Source organism: Mus musculus, chromosome 4, assembly GCF_000001635.26.
Source record: "Mus musculus strain C57BL/6J chromosome 4, GRCm38.p6 C57BL/6J".
NCBI lineage: Eukaryota > Metazoa > Chordata > Mammalia > Rodentia > Muridae > Mus > Mus musculus.
This window is the reverse complement of record NC_000070.6, coordinates 143,401,060-143,422,718: the sequence shown is the minus strand read 5'-3', so window position 1 is coordinate 143,422,718 and position 21,659 is coordinate 143,401,060. Positions and strand designations below refer to the sequence as shown.

Below are 21,659 nucleotides of genomic sequence, written 5' to 3'. Positions count from 1 at the left end.
GGTAAACACACACACACATAAAATAGGTGAGAGAGCTCATAGGATAAAAGGCTGCTCTCAGACTTATAATCCTCCTGCCTCAGAGTCTCAGTGTGGTCACATATGGAGACAGGAGAGCTGGAGACATTATCCAGAGAGTGAGAAACCTTGGAAACACTCAGCCCAGAATGTGACATCTCCATCCAATTTCTCCCCTCAGAGCTCAGGGAACCTGGCAGAAGAGGTGCAAAGGGTGTAAGAATCAGAGAGTTTAGAGGACACAAAGGCCCTCTAAATTAGCATGAGCTAAGCACATTATGAACTCAGAGACAGAAGCAGCACGAATAGGGCCTAAACAGGTCTGCACCAGGTCCTCTGCGCTTAAGTTATGGCTTCCAGTTTAGTATTTTTATGAGACTCCTGAGTATGTCATCAATTCTTATGCCTTCTCTTGGTCTCTTATGTTGGTTTGTCCTGCCCAACTTCGATATGATAGTTTCTATCTTCTTATATTTTGTTTTGCTATATTAACAAAAAAAATAAAATAAACAAAAACCTAGCCACTAGGGTAAATGTTAACAGTTGAACTGCCATTTATACCTGCTGGATATAACATTTTCTCCATTGGAGTGACACTGGGTATATCAACCACTCTAAGGCAGGCCTCATGCTCAGGACTAGTTGACCAACATGTAATGAACTCCACAGAATTTTCTGTGTGCTTTTACTTGTAAAGTTTAGTAGTGGCTTTGGGGAAAGGGGGAAGGATAAGAAATAACTTAATGTTGCTCAGGTAGGGAGGGGGAAGAGGACCTAAAAGGACTTGGAGGAGGGGAAACATATGATAAAGTTAAAATTTTGTTTTAAATTAAAAAAAAAAAAAAAAAGACAGAACTAACCTTAACCTTATCACTGCCTGAGGGTGGATTGGTTGTATCCCCATTAAGTCCGTGTGAAGAGCTGAGAACCAGCTTGGCAGAGCAGACTCTAACAGCTTAGACAGTAGCCTAGCCTCTGCCACTCTAGGCCTCTCCAGTGGCTCCTCTCAGGCCTTTTATTGTCTCAGACTCTCCTTCCTCTACTTCCCAAGTGCGGGAATGAGAATCGGAGGGGTGCCTGGTCCCTGACTCCAGCCTCCCCTGAAGCCTGAAAGACCTCTGGAATCCCACTTGCTCTACCCATTAGTAGCTCCCAGTCCTCATGTTGCCTACCGCACTCCACCTTCCTCCAGACAATATATGACCAAGGCACGCCAGGTAAAACTGTTTCAGTAGGAGATGTGGAAGCCTATGCCTTTAATCCTAGCTCTCCAGAGGCAGAAGAGAAACAATCTCTGAGCTCCAGGCCAATCTACTAAATGCAGACCATCAGGCTGTATCTATTAATATTTAGTGTTGAGGGTGTATGTGTGTGCATGACACAGCACTTGTCTTGACCCACATATGAACCAGAAGGCACTTTCCGAAGTCTCTTCTGTTCTTTATCTCCTCCTCATTATTTACTAATCCTCTTGAACAGCAGTTAGACAGCTGTGGGTATTGAGAATGGAACCCAGGCCTCTGCAAGAACACACCATGCTCTTAACTAAGCCATCTCTCCAGTCCTCCCCTGTATTTTTAACACATATACAAAGGAAGTGAAACAGAGGTTATGAACCAAAATTCTTTATTGCAACCAGATTATACAGAGGATCGCAATGGCTAGGCTTAGATACTTATTAACAAAATAAAAGTTTACTCCTGGACACCTATAATGCAGTTCTTAAGGCCTGTCAATCCTTTAGGGGACAGGGACATCTACTGGAGACCTTTGTTTTCAAAGGGACAGCCGGAGGCTAGAAGCCCTGAAAAATAGAGTCTTACATACATGTGGACTACAAACTAGCCAAGGTGCCATACTTCAGTAATCTTAGCATTTAGAAGGTGGAGGCAGGAGATTTCAAGGCCAGCCTGGGCAATATGTGACCATGAAAGAGAGAGAAAAAAATAAAGAGTGATAAAGCAAAGTGGCTTAGCCTCCATTTTCTTTGCTCTTTGTTATCTTTGACTTCACTTCAGCCATCTTTGATATGTCCATAATACCTCCTAGTCTAAGTGTACTAGATTGGATTCCTCTACCATTCCCCCAAACCCCTCAGAGGAGAATGCATTGCTCATTTTACATTGACATTTTGTATACTAAAGCAATGAGCACACAAGTGAGACATAACAGATGCCCAGGCAAAGGTAAAGGAGGGAAGACATCTGACGGCTTTCACTTGACCTTGATGCTGTAGTGGTCAGGGTTCTCTAAAGGCTAAAGGAGCAGAACTGACAGTTCCGTGTGTATCAGGAACATATGAGGTTTACTAGACTGGCTTACCGGCTGTGGTCTGCGCAGTCTGACAATGGCTGGCTCACAATGAAAAGGCCAAGGATCTGGGAGTTCATTCGTAAAGCTGGAAGTCTCTGCAGTCCAATCTGGTGCTGCAATCCTAGGCTCCTAGAGAGCTGCTGGCTTTCAGGCTATGTTAAAATCCTGAAGAAAATGAATACTGCCCAAAGAAGTAGGACAAACTCGGCAGCACAGCTTCCTTCTTCTCTCTCTTTACCAATGCTGCCAAGAGAATGCATGGTCACCATTTAGGGCATGTGCTGTTTCATCAAGTGGGTTCTAGTTGTTACAGAAGTGGGCAGGCTGACAACCAGGTTTGCCATTACAGATGTCTAGAGAGGTCAGACAGCACAGGATCTTTCCAGCCAAGCCACAGGAAAAGAACAACACTGAAACCAAGCTCCAAAAATCTGGTGAGAAGGACACCAGAACATCCAGGTTCTAAAATCTGGCCATTTTACTACCATGTGAGAAGGAGAAAGTCATTCATTATCATGACCTGACAGAACTCATTTATTTAGAAAGTGCTCAACTGGGGCTGGAGAGATGGTTCAGCAGGCAAGAGCACTTGTTCTTGCAGAAGACTCATATGATGGGTCACAGCCATCCAAAACTCCAGTTCCAGGGGATCCAATGCCCACATCTGAACTCTATAGGCACCAAGGATACATATATGCAGGTAAACCACCCAGATATAAAATAAATAAATCTTAAAAGAAAACAAAAAAACAATGAAGAATGAACAAAAGAAAAGAAATGAAGGATTGTCTTTTGATTCCACAAACATCTGTCCTGGGTCCCATTGTTCTCTAGAAGCTCAGTCTTTGTGGTCTAACCCTCCAGCACACCATTTGGGTTCCCAGATAATGAGCAGTGTGTGGCCATGTGCTTTGGGTTCTCTTGATGCAAGACCTGTTCCTAGACTTTCATTTCTCAGTATCAAAAAACAACCTGCCCCTATTTACTGCCGACAACGACAAAGTTTTGTCTCCAGGCCATAGACACAGCGCTGGCAACATTCATGGCAGATATACGTAGCAAAGGAGACATTCTTGGGCTGCCTTACAGTAATGAGTGTCTCCATAAGCTCAGGACAAAGTTGGACAAATCTTCCCATAAGGACATCACCCGTGTCATCATAGCACTCCAGAGGGGCAGGATACAGCTCCTGGGTCAGCTGGCTCAGACTGGCTGTGTGATACAGAAGGTCCTTTAGAACAGCCATGGAGATGTCATTGTCATAGAAGTTGACCCTGGTGAGCTGGGAACACTGGCTCAGGGCAGGCAGGAGGGCAGTGAGCTGGGAGTCCACCATCCAACAGCCCTCCAGTTCTAGGGTCTGCAGGGTGCCTGCAACACTCCTGAGGAGGTCGTGGAAAGGCACAGGACGTAAGTCAATCAACTTCACAAGTCTCAGGTTCAGCTGTTTGAGCTGATGGAGGCTCTGACTCTGGGACAAGGAATTCAAGTCTAAATGTGAAAGCTTGCACATGGTGATGGACAGAGTCTCCAACGGGGTCTTCAGGTACCTAGAGAGAGACAATGATTAGTTCTGGCACCAAGAGATGCAGAGATTTGGTGTTAGGTTTGGCATAGAGGTAAAGGTGACCATTTGTCTTCAGGTCATGTGACTATATGACAGAGATCCATCTCCAGGATGGAGTCTGGACATTATTGGAGTCTTACCATTCTTGGCAGAGAAAGGCCTGTCAGTATGAGACTTACTTAGTCCATGAGTCTGCAGCTTCCACAACAACCAAGGAGAGAACCTGTGCTGGCCACATTAGCCCAAGGCACACACAGGAAGAACTAACCCATGAAAGATCCAGAACCATCTAGAACTGTGTTTTGCATAAATGATGCTTTGCCTCCCCTGGTACAATCTCTGTCCTTATTTAAAGTTCTTCACCCCTGCCTCTCATCTACAATGGTTTTAACACATTTCTACCCATTTCTACTCAGGCCCTACCTGGCCTCAAAAGAGTCTTTCACATGTGGGAATTCAGAAGACACAGAACTGCTAAGCCCAGAGGTCCCCTGGAGACCTGTGCAAGTGTGGTCCTCTTCAGTTCTGGGCCCACTATTCAAACCTATCACCTTATCTTAGACAGAATCCCAAGGAGGAATACACAACACATGCTTACTACATCTGACCTACCAAGTTGGTCTTCTAGTAAGGCTGCTCTCTCTACATCTCCTACCCAGCCTCTGCTTAATGAGTGGTCATGGAACAAACTGAGCTCTCAATTCAGTTAAAATGGAAATAAGACCCTACACTGGATGTTGTAATGACTCCATCACTGTGACTCCACAGTGGGTGACAGACCTCAGCTGCCCACTACTCTCTAAAATGTAACAAAGGAAGGTTTGTTATGGTAACAGAAACAGCTCTCCATCCTTCCTTACCTGAACAACTGTTTCATGTGCTCACTGGAAAAGTAGATGCCATTCATGGAGAGATGCTGGAGAGAGTTGAGTTTGGAGAACTGAGAGACAAACTTGGTGATACACTTCTGGATGTCCGAGGAGGTATTTAGAACCTTGAAGGTGTTCTTGTGAATCCGTGTTAAAAGGAGTTTTTGAAGGTTTCTCATCTGGTCCAGGTAAGATGCAAAATGCACCAGAGTGGACAGGCTCCAACCTGTATTTAGTTCCAATTCTTGGATGCTGTCTGGCTGGAACACCATCAAGACCTTCCTGACAGTGTACACAGGCAAAGCCCAAATCTGCATCTTCACACAGCATAGCCGTATGGAACTTCTTCTCTGCTGGGCCCACTGTAACAAGTATGCTTGGTGTTCATTCAAATGGAACCTGAGGCACAGGTCAGTGACCACCTTCAAACGTCGCCTCAGTGCATATTGATGAAGGCGCTTTGCTATCTGCTTTTCACACACAGTCTCTGCTGAGTGGTCTCCATCCTCTGGTCCAACCCAAACATCCCAGAAGTCATGGTACACATTCCTCAGGTCCAGCACTTGGAGCTTCCTCCTTCTGTGAGTGAAAAAAGGTAGAAGTGTCAGGAAATACAAAAGACCAAACAATGGCCAGCTTTTCTTCTGTATCTCTGACGCTGCCTGTTCCCTGCTGTCTTATGTATGTTTGTGGTATCCAGATAGCACCTCATGCCTCCAGAAGAGGACTCTTAAGTATTAACTTCATCTGGAGACCTGCCCTGCTTCCTCCATTCAGTTACTCTTGACTTCTGCCTCTTCCACTTCTAGTACCTCTCCAAGAGCCAAGGAAAGACTGATCCCACTGTGGCGTCAGCTGCTTTAAGCTATACTGGCTAGGGCTTCTGCAGTCTTCAAAATGACACCCCCAGAAGCTTCTGATCTACCTTTGACCCACTCTCCCCTACTCTAGATGTCCCTCCCCTGTACCCTAGTATCCCCCTACCTGGGTCTTGCTTACCTGGGAAGAACCTTCTGTGTCCAAAGCATGTCTACTCCATCCAGCACAGCCTGCAAGATCTCCAGGTGGGGAGTCTTCATCAGGGTCCCCAGAGGGAGGAAGGGAAAGGGCCACACTGCCACCATGGCCCTCAGGACATTAGTTTGTCTGTGATTGAAGGCTTCCTTGAAGAGCAGTGGGAAAAGCGCCCTGGGAAGGTACTGCAGAGAAGAAATGGCCAGGGCCTCGTCCCTCAGTAGTCTCTGTACTGACAGCTGCAGGAGTGTGGGTGGGTCCTGGACACTCATCCTTCAGATCTTCAGTGTCAAGGATCCTGGTGAAGCATACAGGAGGCTACGTCATAAGAAACCCTACACCTTAGTTACTGTTCTATTACTGTGATGAGATGCCAGGATGAAGACAACTTAAACCATTTAACTGGGGACCTGCTTACAGTTTCAGAGTGCTAATCCATAATCATCATGGTAGGTAGGCATGGCACTAGAGCTGTAGCTGAGAGCTTATATCTCACCCTCAAGCACGTAAGAAAACAAGGGCCTGGCAGGGACTTCTGAAACCGCGAAGCCTACCCCTACTGACATACTTTCTCCAACAAGGCCACATCTCCTAATTCTTCTTAACCAGTCCAGCAAACGATCACATCACGTAACACAAGCATCTCATGGGCCATACCTTCCCAACTGTCCTACTTACAACTAGCCACTGTTCCTCCAAATTCGATTTCTACTGGGAAGGAGTATCCAGCAACCTAAGAGCTCAACTCCATCCTTTTACAGCAATGGGGACACTGATCATCTCTCAAGATGCTCATGGGAAGGCCAATGGAATGTTTCATGGCAAACCTTCCCATATTCTGCTTGCTTTAGTTGTTTTGTTTTTTAATGTGCACTGGTGTTTTGCCTGTATGTATGTCTGTTTAAGATCCTAGAGCAATAGATACTTGTGAGCTGCCATGTAGGTGCTGGGCATTGAACCCGGGTCCTTTAGAAGAGCAGTCGGTGCTCTTAACCACTAAGCCATCACTCCAGCCCCTAATATTTTTTTTTTAGATTTATTTATTTTACTTTATGCCTGCATGCACCAGCCCCTAATATTTTTTTAGATTTATTTCTTTTACTTCCATGCACTTATGTGCACCACATGTGTGCCTGTTGAATCCCGTGAAACTGGTACTATGTTACAGATGGTACTGAGCCATCATGCAAGTACTGGGACTTGAGCCTGGGTCCTCTGCAAGGGCTATTAGGTGCTCTTAACTGCTGAGCCATTTCTCCAGCCCCCAATATTTTGCTTTTGATGAACTGAACCTCCCTGGGAAAGACTATGGGAGATCTGTGAGCTGTGGGTGATCATTACCTGTTACTTTCAAAGCTTTAGAGCTTGATGTGGGATTCTCAGCTATATCGTACTATTCTAGACACTGGGGCAGGAGGCCACTAAACGCATACCAGCCTTCAGTGTCTTGCATGTAAAAGAAGCTTTCACAAGCAGTTCTTAAGTCATGTACATATCTGTCTTTAGAGTGTCTAGGAGACTAACCTTGAGATGAAGACCTTGATGCACAGAGAATACACAGAAGAGGATTTCCCATGTTGTTTTAGAGTCTAGGGGAAGAAATAGATGGAAAAACAAAACAAAACAAAAACAAAAAAAAATAAACCTTCCAGCTATAAACTTTTTTGCTTACTTTTTTTAAAAAAATTTATTTTATGTATATTAATGCTCTATCTGCATGTATACCTGCGTGCCAGAAGAGGGCATCAGATCTCATTACGGATGGTTGTAAGCCACCATTATTTGGTTGCTGGGAATTGAACTCGGGACCTCTGGAAGAGTGGCCAGTGGTTTACCTGCTGAGCCATCTCTCCAGCCCTTTCATCTACTTTTTGAAAGTTAAAAAAAAAAGTCTTGCTTGTGCTACAAGCTATGAAGTCAGAGCTGCCCTTGGTGGAACTCATTATATGTAGCCCAGGCTTGCCTGCAAACTCACCTTCTCCCTGCCTATATTTAAGAATGGATTGTGTGTTTTGGCTACAATGCCTGGCTAGTGGGCTCTACTTTGAAAATACTTTATTGAGCCTCCCCAGCACTCTGGAAGAAAAGAGGTAGAAGAGATCCGGGTGAGTTTAGTCTTAGTCAGTACAGAGATTCTGATCAGTCCAAGTTGTGAGTCTCAAAACAAACAAACAAGGAACTAGAAATGTGAGTGAGCAGTTAAGAGTACTGGCTGCTCTTCCAGAGGCCCTGAGTTTGGTTCCCAGCACCCACATGGTGGGTGGGCCATCTGAAACTTCAATACCAGATCTGCCCTCTTCTGGCCACCCAGGACAGCAGACATAGACATGGTGCATACACATATACAGGCAAAACACCCATACACAAATAAAATTTTTAAAAAAAACAGATTCAAAATAATTTTGAGGTGAGGTTGTTTGGGTTTGATCCCAGGGCCTGGCCCAAACTAGACAAGCACTCTGCCAGTAGGCTGCATTCCTAACTCATTTGTTTCATTTTATGTAAACAAGGTCACCCCAGTCTAGCCCAGAACTGGAGATCACGCTTCATTGTGTTTCTAGGGCTGGAATGCCAGAAAGAAGTAAGCAGCCCACCTGGCTTCTTTTTATTTTAATTTGGATCAAGGTCAAGTTAAATTATCCAGGCTAAACCAACTACATTCCTATAGCTTCAGTCCTCAGACGAGATGGGACTTGTAGTCCTGTGCCATAAAACCTCTTCAATCCCAACGCCAAGGAAGCAGCAGAGGCAGGCAGGTCTCTGTGAGTTTGAGGCCAGCCTGGTCTTCAATGCTAGTTCCAGGACAGCAGGGGGTACAAAAGAAACCCTGTCTCTGAAAAATTTAAAAAAAAAAAACAAAAACAAAAAGTGAAAGAAAGAAAACAAATCTCAATTTAGATCTCAAATTTCAAAACATTAACTTTTGTAAAATTTAAGGAATTTCAAGCTAATCAATCAAATGTAGAGTTAGAAGGTCAGGGGTTCAACTGAGACCAGCCCAAGCTTAACGAGACTCTGTCTTTAAGAAATTTTAAAGTCAGTGGGCAACACTAGCTAGACATGGTAGTGCATGCCTTAAAACCAAAGCCTTAAAACCAAATACTCAAGAAGCAGATGCAAATGGATCTCTGTGCATTCCAGGTCACCCAGGGCTACAGAGAAACTCTGCCTAAAAAAAAAAAAAAAAAAAAAAAGTAAGAATGTAAATGAATAAAATCCAAACTCTAAGAAGATGGAATTAAAAGGATCAGATAAGACTATGTCTTCAAAATAAAATGAAATGAAAATTTTAAAATGTGAAGTCAGATATGATGAGACTACATGTGAATTCTACCATATTCTGCATGTGACTCTGTCTCTAAAAAGAAAAATTAAAATAAGCCTTAAATATTGAATCATTAATTCAACATTCAGAGGGGTGAGGCAGTCTGAAGCCAACCTGAGCTAGACTAAGGCCCCATCTAAAAAAACAAAAACAAAAACAAAAAACAAAGAAAAAATTTAACTTGACACAAACCAAGGTATAATTCTAGATATTCCATTAACTTTCAGCTTGTAGTTCCAGCTTGGGGAGGCAGATGCAGAACTGCCAGGTAATTTAAAAGCACTCTTGGCTGATCTGCGTTCTAGGTGGGCCTGGGCAGCAAAGTAAGGTCATGCCTCAAATAAAATAAAATAATAAATGAAACCAGCAAATTAAGGTCGAAGATGATGGCAACCATCACTATTAGTAAACTCAATGCCTGCGATCTGTTCCTGGGAAGAGAAGAAATCAGAGTTCCTTTGGCATCTTGGGTCAAGTGGCCCTCAATCAAAACTGTGCCCTTCTGGAGGTGACTGACTTACCAGAAACAAGAACTGATGGCAGAACTCAGAATCCCAGCAGGCCCAGGCAGTCAGTCCAAGCTCGGACTCCAAGTGCTGGTGAGTGTCTTCCCGAGCTTCTCTAAAGCTTTTATAGCCATCTTCACTTCAAACTTCCGGCCTGAGGCGTTTTCATCCGTCTCGCACTTCCGGCCTGCAGCGTTTTCATCCGTATCTGTCTCGCACTTCCGGCCTGAAGTGTTTTAGCCGTATCCGGTCCCACACTTCCGGGTTCCGTTTTATACTTCCGGCCTGAAGCGGTTTTTATTTTTTTGTTTTTCGGCGGTTTGTTTTTTGTTTTTTGTTTTCTTTTTGGTCGCCCCTCCCCCGGCTCGGTCCGCGTATTCTGTCTCACATTTCCGGTTTGTAGTCCCGCCTGTCAACCACAAGCCGTCCTCTGATTGGATGACTGAGTTTCCGCCACGTCTGGGCGTTTTCTGTTTCTGTATTGATTGACAACATAGTCTCCGTGGAAAAGGAAAAAAAAAAAAGAAAGAAAGAAAAAAACAGCCGGGAAAACCGCGCACATCCGCGGAGAGGCAGATGCAGGCGGATCTCTGGGGAGGTAAAGCCAAATTCACGGAGATGAGGGAAAAAAATCCTGAAAGCCGCGGAAGCGGTTCACGCCCTTAATCCCAGAACTCCTGTGAGCGATTCAGGCGGATCCCTGTGACGTCCGGAGCAGCCTGCTCTACGTAGAGCTCCAATACAGCCAGGACTACATAGTGAAACTCTGACTCAAAAAATAATAATTTAAAAAAAAAAACTGAGATTCCGTGAAAGTCAAAAGCCGATGCGTTAATTCACTTCATTCAATTTGTTTTCTGTATTTGCTTTACTTATTTATTTTCTTGTTAATTCACTTGGTTCTGCATTTCTTTCATGAATGAAAAAATAATAAACTAAGGACATGGCTGCTTCTAAGTATGGTGGAGGAGGAGGTTTATTGTAGGGGAAAAGGGAAGCATAGGCAGACAGCTGGGGGAGTTCAGAGTGGACATAACCCCTGAGCCATAAGACCCGGGTGCTGTGGCCAAAAGGTAAAAAGGGGGCAGGTAACTAAAATGGCTGGGTTATATAGAGAAGGGCAACACAAGCTGGAGAATTTGGGGTAGAAGGTGGAGTGTGCCAGCCATACCCTGTAACAAGGGGTACTGGGAGAACGTGGCAGCCTGGTCCACATTGATATGTTAAATAGGCACCTCAGCCATTTATTTGAGACTTAGAGTTTCAGAGGTGGAATCTTGCTCAGTACCTAAGGTTGATTTGGAACTCCAACTCTTAGCCAGTCTCCAGTCTCCACCTTCCTCTGGGGTTGAGCCAAGAGGAAGTTGTGAGCCAACATACCTGGCGGAATTGTATTCATTTGTGGCCCACTTAGTTCTAAGTATGAGTCACTGGGGATAGGAGTTTTAATCTGTGCCTGACGAATAGACATTTCTTAAAGCTGATATTATTATTGGCAAAGTTACGAATATGTTCTGGATCAGGGCCTGAGCTGGATGCTCTCTACCAGTCATCTGCTGTGGCATCTTCTCAGAAGGCAGGAAGATGTTCCCATTAATACTGCAGTAAGTGGCCTGGGAAGAAAGCTCAGTTTATAGAACAGTTGCTGCCCAGTATTCTCAAAGGTGCACTGTCCAGCAAGCACTGCATGCACCAGACAGACACTGTGGGGCATACTTGTAATCTCAGAACTAAAAAGTTAAGAGTTAGGAGGATCAGTTCAAAGTCATTTTTCCCCAAGCTTCATTGCCGGCCCAGGCTATATAGACCCTTACTCTCAAACGATGAAGAAACTTGCCTTTGAGAACAAAGGTTTTCCACATTAGGTTTTCCAGAAGGTAGAAGATGCTTCAGAAAGTGTCAGCCAGCACACTGGCTAGAGAACATGCAATAGAGAGTGGGGGCTGTGGGGTGGGTGAAATGGCTCATAGGTAAGGAGACCTGCCACAGCACTAGACTATTGGGTTCAGTCACACACTTAAGTGCTGGAAGAAGAAAACTGACTCTTGGGCTTGCCCTCTGACCTCCACATACACCCACAGACATACAGAAAATACACATACTTTTTTTTAAAAAATGAAAAGGAAGGTAAAGCCAGAGTGATAGCTCAAGCTTATATCTCAGCACTCAGGAGGCTGAAGAAAGCTTGCTACAAGTTTTGGGTCTAGCCTGGACAACATACTAAAACTCAGTTTCTAGTAAACAGCTAACACTGGAAGCAGGACCTCAGTGCCACAGGGTATCTTGCCATCAGACCTGAGGGCTTAGGTGATAATAACCTAGAAGCTCTGGAGTTAGGAGCTGTGGCAGCCTGGGATATCAGAGAGCAAGCACACAGTAGAGAAAGGCAGTACCTCTCTGGCAGTGTGGTTGGTAGCACCTGAAAGTTTTGGTTTTGTTTGTTTGTTTGTTTTGCTTTGTTTTAATATAGAGTCTCTTTACATAATCCTGCCTGTTCTGGAGCTCACTGTGTACTGACTTTGAAAACTCACAGAGGAGCTGGAGAGATGGCTCAGTGGTTAAGAGCACTGACTGCTCTTCTGAAGGTCCTGAGTTCAAATTCCAGCGATCACATGGTGGCTCACAACCATCTATAATGGGATCTGATGCCCTCTTCTGATGTGTCTGAAGACAGCTACAGTGTACTTGCATATATAAATAAATCTTAAAGAAAAAAAGAAAAGAATACTCACAGAGATCTGCCTGCCTGCCTATCCCCACTAGGTGCTGGAACTTATGTCATGTACCACCACACCCAGATTTCTTTTTAGATGAGACACAGGTCACACCCTGTAACCTTCATGGGCCTAGAATTTTCTATATAGACCAGGCCTTTCTCATACTCAAGCTGCTTGTCTTGCTTCTGTTGTCCTTGCCGTTTAAGAGTTGAGGCAGGGGACTGGAGAGATGGCTCAGTGGTTAAGAGCAATGACTGCTCTTCTGAAAGTCCTGAGTTCAAATTCCAGCAACCACATGGTGGCTCACAACCGTCTGTAATGGGATCCGATGCCCTCTTCTGGTGTGTCTGAAGACAGCTACACTGTACTTACATAGAATAAAAATAAATCTTTGGGCTGGAGCAAGCAGGAGTTGAGGCAGGAACATTGCAAATTGAGGCAAAGACCAAGTCCACAGCAGCCTAGGCAACTGAGAAAAATCTTGCAACACCAAAAAGGTACAAAAGGGCTGGGGACAGAGCTGCAGCCAAGGGGCTAGTGTAGTACACACTTAGCTTTAATTCAGTCCATAGGACAGAAGAAAAAAAAATCATTATCAAGTGCATGAGACAACAGTCCAAAGGGGCTAAGGTCATTATTATTCCAAACTGTAAATGACACTCAGAACCTCTGAGATGTCCTCACAGGCTGTGGACGAAGCCCAGGGCCCCACACACAGACAGCAAGCACTCTAGTGCTGACCTAGCTCCCACCCTCTGCTCCATTTCACGCTCTTAAGGTTTCTTAGTTGGCCTGGAACTTAATATCCTACTATCTAGGTTGGAGAGATACCTCAGCAGCCATCTGAGCTGGATCCCTAGAATATAGACAGGTAAAGGTGGAAGGGAGGAAAGAATCAACCACACACACACTATTGTCTTCAGAAGACACAGGTCTTCTGACCTCTACCTGTGTATCACAGTTTGTAAGCACCCCCACCACACATAATACGTATATAGCACTAGTACCACCACCAATAATAATGATGATGATAAAAATAATCTAAGACACAACCTAGCCAGGCACAGTGGCTCAGTTCTTTAAACTCTGCACTCAGGAGATAGAGGCAGGATGATCTCTGTGAATTCAAGGACATAAACAAAATCCAGGACAGCCAGAACTACATTGAAAGATAATGATAAAATACATATATATATATACATACATACTCGAGTAAAATTAGTTTTTAAAAATCCATTAAGCAGGTCATGATGCTATCACCTTTAGTCCCAGTACTCCAAAGGCAGGAGCAGGCCAATTAGTATGTGTTTGAGACCAGCCTACAGTTTCAGGCTAAACAGAGTCATATGTTGAGACCCTCTCTCAAAGCGGGGGGAAAAAGCTCCCTAAATAAACTGGGCTTTGAGGCTCACTCTTGTAGTCCCAGCATTTTGGGAGCCTGAAGCATAAGAATTGCCATGAATTCATGGGCTAGCTTGGGCTACATAATGAATTTCAAACCAACCTAGGCTACATACAGCAAGGCCCCGACTCAAAGCAGAAGTTGTCCTCTGACAAGTATGCTATGGCACAGGTGTGCCCACATACATACACACACTAACACACATGAAATAAATGTAAGAGAGAGAGTACGGAAGGGAAGTAAATCTCTGAATTTGTGGAATAATCCCAAAAATGGTCCACTGCCCTTCATCGTAGTCTCAGTCCAATATCTTTCCTTCATTAAAAGCTGGTCAGTTTGACACACCCAAACCTCCAAATATTATTATTGTCTGGCTTCTCAAGAAAGCCTGACTCCCTACCCGCCCAGTCTCTTGATCAACATTCCAGCCTTCCTGGACCCTGACAACTGCACCCCAGTTCAGCAGGAAATAGTTACAGAAGAGACTATCGACCCCTACCCCATTATCACCAACAAGTATCTGGGTGGAAACTCAAACATTCAATCTGATGACCGCTTGTGTTTAGAAGCTGAGGCAGCTAAGGGGTGGATAGCATTGAAGAGACTTGGAAGTCTGGGAGCCTATTCCTGCCTGATTGGGAACCAGTCTTTATTGTCCAGATCTGGACCTCCATTGGGACACCCCATCTCACCTGGGCTAGACCATAGCCACTGGGGACATAGGCCCAAGATGGCAAAGAAAACTGGCTCCTGGTTCTTTTCATACACAGGTTGGTTTTGGCTCCCAACAAACCTTTGATTCATCACAATGTTTTCTGTTTGTTAATTTGTAGGTTTAATTTATTATGTAGAATTCACTGTGTAGGCCAGGCTGGTCTCTCCAGTCTTGGAGATGTGCCTGATGGGATTTTTTGTTTTGTTGAGACAAGGGTTTTGTTTTGTTTTGTTTTGTTTTGTTTTGTTTTGTCTAATCTTGCCTAAACTGGCCTGGCACTGATCATGTAGTTCATGTTGGCTAGAATTTGCAATCTTCTTGCCCCTGACTCCTGAGTGCTGGAAGTCAGCATGTGTCTGTCACCACCCATACCCTGTCACCTCCCTTTACCCTGTCACCACCCTTACCCAGCCTCCCAGTAACTGGACTTATAGACCAAGTTGCTCAATCATCCTGAATTATGCTTTGGTTCAGTTTGTTTTAGTATCCTGGATTGTGTGTGGGGTGTGTGTGTGTGTACATGCACGCTTGCACATGAGCGTGTTTGATTTTGATATTTAGAAAAAAGGTCTCCTGGCTCAGGCTAACTTCTAACATCATAGGTAGCTAGGATGACCTTGAACTCATGTTCCTCTGGCCTCCACCACCTGAACACTGGGACAAAAGACTTGAGCCACAGTCTTAATTTGTATTGTTTACATGTATATGTGTGTGAGTGTATGCTATGTGTATATAGGTGTCTAGAGAGGTTAGAAGTCAGAGCCTGGGGGCTGGAGCAATGGCTCAGCAGTTAAGAGCACTGACTGCTCTTCTGAAGGTCCTGAGTTCAAATCCCAGCAACCACATGGTGGCTCACAACCATCTGTAATGGGATCTGACGCCCTCTTCTGGAGTGTCTGAAGACAGCTACAGTGTACTCACGTACTCACATATAATAAATAAATAAATCTTAGAAAAAAAAATTTTTTTAAAGAAGTCAGAGCCCCTGTAACTGGAGTTACAAGCAGCTGTAAGCTGCCTGATATGGGTCTTCTGAGAGAACAGCAAACATTCTCTTTTTTTTAAGATTTATTTATTTATTATATGTAAGTACACTGTAGCTGTCTTCAGACACTCCAGCAGACGGAGTCAGATCTCGTTACGGATGGTTGTGAGCCACCATGTGGTTGCTGGGATTTGAACTCCAGACCTTCAGAAGAGCAGTCAGGTGCTCTTACCCACTAAGCCATCTCACCAGCCCCATGGCAAACATTCTTAACTGCTGAGACCTCTCTCCACCCCAGCCCTACCCTACCCCACAATTTCTTTGAAAGGGAGGTTATATTTGTTATTGTCAAGTGAGAAAGGCGGTTAGATTGGGATTTATCTTGGGAGGGGGTGATTTTTTTGCCGGGGGTGGGACTGCATCCATATATACTGTGCTGAGGATCAGAGGCCTAAGCTACCACGTCTGAAGGGATTTGTTTTCTTAAAATACATAGTTAAGTATGCCTTGTGACTTTGGAGGTCAGAAAATAAGGCATCATGGAGTTACATGTCATTATAAGCTGCCATGTGAGTACTGGGAATGGAACTTGGGTCCTCTTGCAAGAGCAGCAAGTGGTTTTAGACACTGAACCATCTCTACAGCCCTGTATATAGGTGTTTTTAAAATACAGCCCTCTAGTTAGATGTGGGAGTTCCAAATGCAATCCCAGTACTACAGATGGGGAAGTGAGACGGTTGTGAGAAGCCAGGAAAGGTGGCTAAAGGTCCCTAAATGGACTGCCTTGTCTGGCCTCAGGGGGACAGGATGTGCCTAGTCCTGCATCGACTTGATGGGGGGGGGGGTGTAGAGTAGGAGGTGACACCCAGAGAGAGCTTCCCCTTCTCAAAAGAGAAGGGGAAGGTGGAATAGAGGATTTGTGTGAGAAGGTACTGGGAGGGAAAAAAAAAAGGTTGTTATTGGGTTGTAAAGTGAATATATATATATGGTAGTGTTTCCCTCTAACCCTTGTGAGTTACCCTCTGTCCTCCACATGCATGATGTGGCATGAAAATACCAGCACACATATACTGCTTTGCCTCTGAGCAACATTAAAAGACTAAGTACACACACATACACGCACACACACACACACACACACACACACACACACACACGAGTGAATAAATGTAAAAACACTAAAGTGCCATTCAGCTGAAGTTATACTCCTGTGCTTGGATTAGATAGTGTCTTGCTGTGTCCTCAGACTGGCATCAAATTAACAATCCTCCTGCCTCAGACCCTTAAATGCTGGAATACAGCTAAGCACAAGCATGGCAGGTTCTACAGCTTTTGAAAGTAAAAGTAACTGGGCACCAGGAGCTGGCAGGACAGCTTAGCAATGAACAGCCCGTTTGTGCTTCTCTTTCAGGTGATCTGAGTTTGGTTCCCAGCACGCACACTGGGCAGCTCACAGCTGCACATGTAACTCCAGCTTCAGGGGATTCAACTGTGTCTTCTATCCTCTGTGGGCACCTGTACTCATGGGTACAATTTTATTAGTAAGTTCACCCATGTTACAGATTCTGCTCAGCTGTTCTAAGCCAGTCCCATTAGTTGACTAGAGAGTGCAAGCAGGCTGAATGTATGACCTTCCTTTGAGGGGGTGAGAGATGATCAGAGATGGTTCACCTTAAAGAATGGGGCTCAGGGTTGTCTCCTGTATCCCACCTGTATCCCACCTGTATCCCACCTGTATCCCACCTGTAGAACAGGGTTTAGAGGAGCAGAGATTGAGATTGGGTGGAATAATGGTGGTGTAAAGCTCACATGAGAGACTTTGGGTTCACCATGCTGCTAAGCAAGACCCCACAGCTTTGACGTCATTAAAGACTGACTGGAATGGGATCTCCTGAGGTCTCCTCCGATGTCACAGAAGGGACTCTGGCCCTGATGTTATCCTGTGATGAGAGAGAAGGGCTCCTAAATCTTAGCCTGAACGGGCTGTCGTTTCGAAAGCCTCCCCAGAATCCTTCTGCATGAAGACGCATCAGGATGGACTTCCTGGCCCCACCCACACTCCTGCAGCTGGCACTGAAAAGCCTGCTGGAGAACCAGACCTTGGCCATTTCCATTCTGCAGGACCTGCTAAAAGAGCTCTTTCCACCACTGTTCAAGGAGACCTTCTCTGGCAGTTAAATTAACACACTACAGAAGATGATGGGAGCCTGGCTCTCCCCTCCCCTCCCCACTTCCCTTCCTGTTGGAGCTGTGCTGATCACCCCCATAGGAAGTAGTACCCTTAACAGCTCTACCTTACCAGGCGAAGGGCATGTGCTGATTACACAGAAGATTCTAACTGAGTATAACCAAGTACTATGGGAGGGAGGTCCCTATTATGAGGGAAAGATACCTCTGGGGTCAGGAAAAATCCAAGATCAGAGGCTTCTAATGGCACTAGCTTAGAGGACTTCAGAGGTCATCGACAATATTGATTCATCCAAAAAGGGACAACTGGGTATGGAGAAAAGCTTAGATACAGCCTACATGCATTGAGTCTATGCCTGTGTCTTCCCTCATGCACTAGAAATAGGATCAGGATGGACTCCATGGGAAAGGAATGGAGGTTAGACAGAGGGCTACAGATCAGGCTCGGGCAAAGATTTGCCCATCCTAATGTACATGAAACAAGCAGGCTATACATTGGTCTTGTCCTGTTGTGTGATATCTCTATTTTATCTGAAGCAGATGGAAACTATGAGGTTTTGGAACACTTGCCATGAGTTCTGAAATTTATGGACTGCAACAATGGATGGGTTTGCTCTTCACTGGACTCAAGGAAGACTGAACTAGCCAGGGTCCATGCCATGTCTTGGGTGAACCAGACTAGGAAGGTGATAGGCAACCTTCGAGTACTTCCTGGATCCAGACCAAGGTTGAAAGGAGTGGGTCCAGAAGACAAAACCCTTGCTCCAACAACACTGTGAGAAACTGAAGATTTGAAAAAATGCCTGTCCACTGTGTGGTGATTTGAACGAGAACAGCCCCCATAGGCTCGTGGGTTTGAATGCTTGGTGCACAGTTGGTGGAACTATTTGGGAATCCGAGTACTCACGGGGCAGAGGCAGACAGATCTCTGAGTTTGAGGCCAGCAAGTTCCAGGATGGCCAGGATTACATAACAGAGAAACCCTGTCTTAAAACAAAACAAAACAAAACCAAAGGAAGAGAAGGAGGGAGAGAGGGAGGAGGGGGAGAGGGAGGGAGGGGGAGAGGGAGGGAGGGAGGGAGGGAGGGAGGGAGGGAGGGAGGGAGGGAGGGAGGGAGGGAGGGAGGGAGGGAGGGGCGGGCTGAGTCCGAAGGAAAGAAGAGTAAACACAGGGAATTAATGGAGTTTGCAGAAAGCACATTAGATGCCATTTGTTCCCTGAACTAACCAGGTCTCTACGAGGATGAGTTGGGTGGCAATCTATGAATCTGACTAGTCAACCCTGGAACAGTAGTTGATTAGGGAAAGTGACTCCACAGGTCCTTAATAGTCTCAGGGGAGTGACTGGAACCAGCTAGTTTGGGGGTCACAGTCATTCCCTTTAGGACCAAGTACCCTGCCACCTGGCCCACATGTGGTTACTCGGGGCACTCCAGGGAACATTACCCAGTCTACTCCAGAACTCCTCTTTTCAGCCTTCTGCTTCCGGTGTGGTCATTTGAGACCTTAATTCAGGAAGAGTGGAAATAAGATTGTGCTTAAAATACGCTGATGCCTCTCTCGCTGTTTCTTCTGGCCAGTAGGAAAATAGACCTGATTCATGTAGAGATGCTGAAGAAGCTGAGTTTGGAAATCTGAGAAATGAACTTGCTGACATACTTCATCTTGGGAAAGGTCTTTTCAACACAGTTTTTATTCTCATAGACTACTATCCATAAGGAATTTTTGAAGATTTCTCATCTGGCCCAGGTAAGGTGCAAACCATGCCAGGGCTCCCAGTTGCATGAATTCAGTTGCAGCTCCTGGATACAGTTTGGCTCAAACATTTTCAGGATCTCTAGGATAGTGTCGACAGACAGCATCCAAATCTGCATCACCCTGCTGGAGAGCTGCAAGACACTCTTCCTTGACTTGGCCCTACTACATCAAGTTAAGTATGGGACTCATCAAGTTTGTGGAACTTGAGGAAAAGGTCTGCTAATTTCTTCAAAGTCTGCCTCACCTCTGATCCTGGAAGGTCTTCCAGGCCTGAGATGAGCAGCCATGATCTTCAGTTCCAGCCCATAATATACCAAAAGTTGTGGTGCATGTTCTGAAAATCCACCATCCTTAGCTTCCACCTCCTGTGGGTCCAACAGGTGTTAGTTTCAAGATGGTTCTCGGCCTTTGGTATATATTTTCATGTATGGGCTCTTATAACCCTCATATTAATCTCTCTATTCTATTATTCTTGAACCCAGTCTGGACCCACTTCTGGTATGTGTGGGAGGAGGTATGGATAGGCTCTCTTCACTCTGGCTGCATTTATTATAAGCTCTCCTCCATACCCAAGAGTCAGCAGGTAGTTCAGCAACAGCCAATACCTCTACAGTTCACCACAGTAATGCCATCAGGCATCAGACTCCTTTTGACTCTATTCGCCCTGAGCCCAGTTGTCTTTTCCTTGCACTGCCAGAATCTCTCTTCTTCCCTACCTGGTTCATATTCACCTAGGCCCAACCTGTATAAGCATATTCGGGCCATCCAGAACAGCCTTCAAGGTCTTCACATCAGTGGACTTCATCAGCGCTCCCACAGGGAGGCAGGGAAGAGCCCGCGGTATCTTTGCATGCCTACCAGTGAAGGCCCCCTTGAACAGTAGTGGAAAGAGCTCCATGGGCAGCTCCTGCAGAGCAGAGATGGCCAGGGCCTCATCCATCATCAGGCTCTCTCTGCACTGCCAGGGACAAGGAGTATGGGTGTGGCTTGGGAATTCATCCTGATGGATCCTGAAAATTTTTCTTGGGGGAAAAAAAAATTTCTAATTTATCATAGCAACCAACTCAGAATAATGAAGGAGACCTCAGTTTACCCCATTCCACTCAGCATCTCTTGGTCTCAAGGCCAAACTCTTCTTAATGATAGCTTGAGGATCCTCTCACAAGTACCCACATTCCTCACTATTGTGTCCAATTCCAACCACCGTTCCTCTGAATCTATCCTCACTGGGGAGGGGTTGCTTGGGAACTGAAGGCTGAAGCCCATCCTTTGCTGGTAAATAGACTATGGTGAGTACTCTTGAGCACTTTTTTAATTCTTTTTTTCTCTCTCTCTCTCTCTCTTTATAGCTCTGGCTGTCCTGGAGCTCACTTTGTAGACCAGGCTGGCCTCGAACTCAGAAATCCGCCTGCCTCTGCCTCCCAAGTGCTGGGATTAAAGGCGTGCGCCACCACGCCTGGCTCACTTTTTGAATTGTTAGCCCTCAGGCCTTCCACAGAAGCAAAGGAATCACCGTTTCCAACCATCTTTCCATGGGCTCCATTCATCCAGCTGACCCTGGCTAGAACTTAGGGAGTCTTTGAAATGGCAGCATCATCTATTGCCTTCAAACCTCAGCCTGGAATGAAGGTGCTCACCTAAAACCAACATGTTGTCCAGATCCCCTGTAAGAGCACAAGTGCTCTAAGTCACTCAGCCATCTGGAAGCTCCCCTTCTGCCTTGAAATAGATGAGCTTACAAGTGTGAGCAGATCTTGAATTGTGCTCTGGTTTGTGTTGTGGTTTTTGTTTTGTTTTGTTTTGTTTTGTGGGGTCTTGGGGGGGGGGGGAAGAGGCAGGGTCTCTGTTAACCACTGGGCATGGCTAGCCATGAGATGGTTAGGTGATATAGAGTACATGTGCTCTTACAGAGAATCTGGATTCCATTCCCAGCACCCACATGGGGGCTTACAACCACCTGTAACTCCAGTTCCAGGGAATGACACCCTCTTCTGGTCTCCCAAGGCACTGCATGCACATGACACACATGCAGTCAAACAGGTAAAACACTCACACATGTTTGACGTGAATTTGCTTTTCAGAAACAGACACAATCTGTAGATAACATCAGAATTTATTGAACAACAAATCAACATGCTACACCAACTTTGTTGTCTATAATTCAGTAAATACTATAAGTTCACTTGAGTCATAGCTACTAACAAGCTTTCTTTCCAATCTTAACCATATATCACACTACAGAAAATGATATGTAGGCAACAATACAACTAGGACAAGGTGAAA

General features: G+C 45.2%; 1 protein-coding gene across 3 annotated transcripts; it reads right to left on the bottom strand.

Moving 5' to 3' along the window:
- Window positions 1-1,627: 1,627 nt before the first annotated feature.
- Pramel12 (PRAME like 12) lies at window positions 1,628-10,564 on the bottom strand. 3 transcript variants are annotated; one of them, NM_172877.3, is made up of 5 exons: window positions 9,628-10,293; window positions 7,306-7,370; window positions 5,767-6,079; window positions 4,759-5,346; window positions 1,628-3,881 (listed from the first exon to the last, which is right to left on the bottom strand). In NM_172877.3, exons 3-5 carry the CDS (start codon window positions 6,051-6,053, stop codon window positions 3,314-3,316), a joined length of 1,443 nt encoding a protein of 480 aa, NP_766465.1. In that variant the 5' UTR covers window positions 6,054-6,079; window positions 7,306-7,370; window positions 9,628-10,293; the 3' UTR covers window positions 1,628-3,313. The 3 variants fall into 3 exon arrangements, with proteins under 3 accessions (NP_766465.1, XP_006538920.1, NP_001342653.1); XM_006538857.4 differs by lacking the exon at window positions 7,306-7,370 and having other exon boundaries at window positions 5,767-6,099; window positions 9,628-10,564; NM_001355724.1 differs by lacking the exon at window positions 7,306-7,370.
- Window positions 10,565-21,659: the final 11,095 nt, after the last annotated feature.